This window comes from Penaeus monodon, unplaced genomic scaffold (genome assembly GCF_015228065.2).
Source record: "Penaeus monodon isolate SGIC_2016 unplaced genomic scaffold, NSTDA_Pmon_1 PmonScaffold_1908, whole genome shotgun sequence".
Lineage (NCBI taxonomy): Eukaryota > Metazoa > Arthropoda > Malacostraca > Decapoda > Penaeidae > Penaeus > Penaeus monodon.
In genome coordinates, this window is record NW_023648682.1 from 28,098 (window position 1) to 30,621 (window position 2,524).

General features: G+C 55.9%; 1 protein-coding gene across 1 annotated transcript; it reads right to left on the reverse strand.

Moving 5' to 3' along the window:
- Positions 1-1,078: 1,078 nt before the first annotated feature.
- LOC119569838 (U1 small nuclear ribonucleoprotein C-1-like) lies at positions 1,079-2,033 on the reverse strand. Its single transcript, XM_037917830.1, has 2 exons — positions 1,994-2,033; positions 1,079-1,437 (listed from the first exon to the last, which is right to left on the reverse strand). The coding sequence occupies exons 1-2, from the start codon at positions 2,031-2,033 to the stop codon at positions 1,079-1,081; spliced, it is 399 nt and encodes a 132-aa protein (XP_037773758.1).
- Between the last annotated feature and the right edge of the window lie 491 nt (positions 2,034-2,524).

Consider the following 2,524-nt stretch of genomic DNA (forward strand, 5'->3'; position numbering starts at 1 on the left):
AGACTTTGGGGAGGCAAGCAAGCTCTATGGGAATGTGGTCCCCATTTTGGGGCCTTGCTCTGGCCCTCCTTATGCGGGAGCACTCACCCCGGAAACTAAAATGAAACCCCGGGGATAGGACGCGGGCCCAAGAACGACGGGACCTGGAACGCATCTGGACGTGTCCGTCTCCCCCAAGGAACCGCGCAAGACGGAAAAAAGCTAGGAGACTCCGGGGAAAGGCCGTCAGAGAAGCAGGCGCGGTCGAGGAAGCCTCAGCCGAGGGTAAAAACCGGCCAGCGACTGACAAAATCGGGGGGTTTAGCCGTCGTTGCAGTCTTTTGTACAACTGGTGGGTGAGGGATGTGCACCCAACGACCAGTGGCGGGGAGCCCCCCCAAGGATATGTAGGCTCAACGTCAAGGAGCTCCCCCCCTCCCGATTCGCCCCGGGAGGAGCCCCCTGTCCAGGATCGCCGGATAGCCCCTGCCCAGGATGCCCGGAAGAGCCCCTGCCCAGGCCGCCGATGAGCCGTTTACCCAGGTCCCCCGAAGGCCCCTTCCCCGGGCCGCAGGATGAGCCCCCTGATAAGCCCAGAAGAGCCGCCTGCACCCAAAAAGCGCCGGAAAGGGGCCTACCCAGGCTGTGGAAGAGCTCCCTGCCCAGGACGCCCCGGAAGGCCCCTCCCCCAGGCGCCCGGAAGACCGCCTCCCCGGACGCCCCGGAAGATTTTGCCGCCAGGTTTTTCCGGGGAAGAGCCCCCTACCCAGGACGCCCAAAAAAACCCAACCGGGCCGCGCCGGGAAAGGGCCGCCACCCACGCACCCAAAGAAGCCTCCCCCAGGACATGCAGGATAAACCCGCCCCCAAAGAACTGCAGGGGAACTTCTGCCAAAAATGCGCAGGGGGGCAACGGGTTGGGGGGGAATAGCCCCGAACGATCATTGGCTTGGGATGCCCCCCCCCGGGGAAATTGGGGGGATTACTGCCGGGGGATTTCACCCCGAGGTACTCTGGGGGAGCTCCCTGCCCGAAGGATGGAGGAACTACCTGCCAAGTATACCGGGAGGGCACCCTGCCCAGGAAGGTTTGGGAGGATCTACCTGCCGAGAATCAGGGAAAACCGTGGGTGCAAAACGGCCCTGAACGCCATTTGGGCGTAGTTTTGGGGGCCCCCGGGGTTGGGGGGCTTGGACTGCGGAGGAGCTGCCTCCGGGATATCCGGGAGGGCCGCCGCCGGGACATCCCGGAAGCTGCCTGCCAGGACAGGGCAAAGGACTGCCTCCCCGGGGACATGCCAGGGATTTGCCGCCGAGGACCTCCCGGGAGGGCTGCCTGCTGGGGACCCCCCGGAGGAGTCCTCCGAGGACCTGCCGGAGGAGCTGCCTCCCAAGTATCCCGGGGAGCTTCCTGGGGGACATGCCGGAGGATTTTTCCGAGGGCTTCTGGAGGAGCTGCCTGCCGGGAGAGCCGGAGAACTAGGGGGAGAAAGGGAATGTGTCGCGGGAAAGTGTGGGGAGGGAAAGGGGCCCGGTCCTGGGGCCACATCCCCACTGAATAGGACCTCAGACCCTCAGTGTTTTTCATCTCCAGTGTGGCTCTCTGAAAAAATTCCATTTCTTAGATCTTTTTTGAGAAAGAAGGGAGATATGTAAAAACCCAGATTAACCCTGACCTTCCCGAGTTTACCCACTCCAAGGGGGGGGGTTTTTAGGTTTTCCCCAAATTGGGCTATACACTCGGGGGGAACGAGGGAGGGGGCCCTTTACATGGGCAAAAAAAAAGGGAGCACCACCCCAAAAATTATGCATTGCCCCGGGAGTTTGATTGGTGCCCCCTTCCGCTTGTGCCCTCGCCTGCTGGACCCTTCCCCAAACGCTTTGTTTATACATATCTTTATGTTATTTGAGTGTATTGCCTGTTGCAAAAAACCCCTTTTTTTGTTGTTTCCTCTGGTGTGTTTCCTTTGCCCTTGACCGCTCTGATTCTTTTTTTTTAAAGTAAATTGACACACGGGTCTCTTCATCAATGGAGCCAATGCCTGGGCACACCATTGAGGACCGGGGGGGAAGATCCCTTCCTATTTTATTGAATATTCATGCAACACATAAAGAATCCCTTTTCAGCACCAAATTTAACGTAAAAAGAGCCCCGGGGTCGCCTTCACAAGGGGGTTTAAGCTTAAACTTGCGGGAGAAACCTTGATGATAAAAAAAAAATATTCAAAATTCGATTAGATGCAGATTACATTCATACCTAAATCTTCAAAAGATAGCATTAAGCTCGATTCCAGGTGGGGACCGATTCCGCAGGGGGCTGTCCAATAAATAGGCCTCAGGGTTTTCAAAATAAAATCATAAAGAAACTTTACAATTTCAACAAAACAAGAGCTAAGGGTTTTGGAACAAAACAAGCAAAAGAGACTCCTGGCAGAGCTTTGCCTTACAATTTAACAGCACAGTATAACAGGTTGGTCTATGTTAATAAAAAATAGTAAAAAAAATGTCAAAAATTAAAAAAATCATTCACAGGGAACCCTTTGATT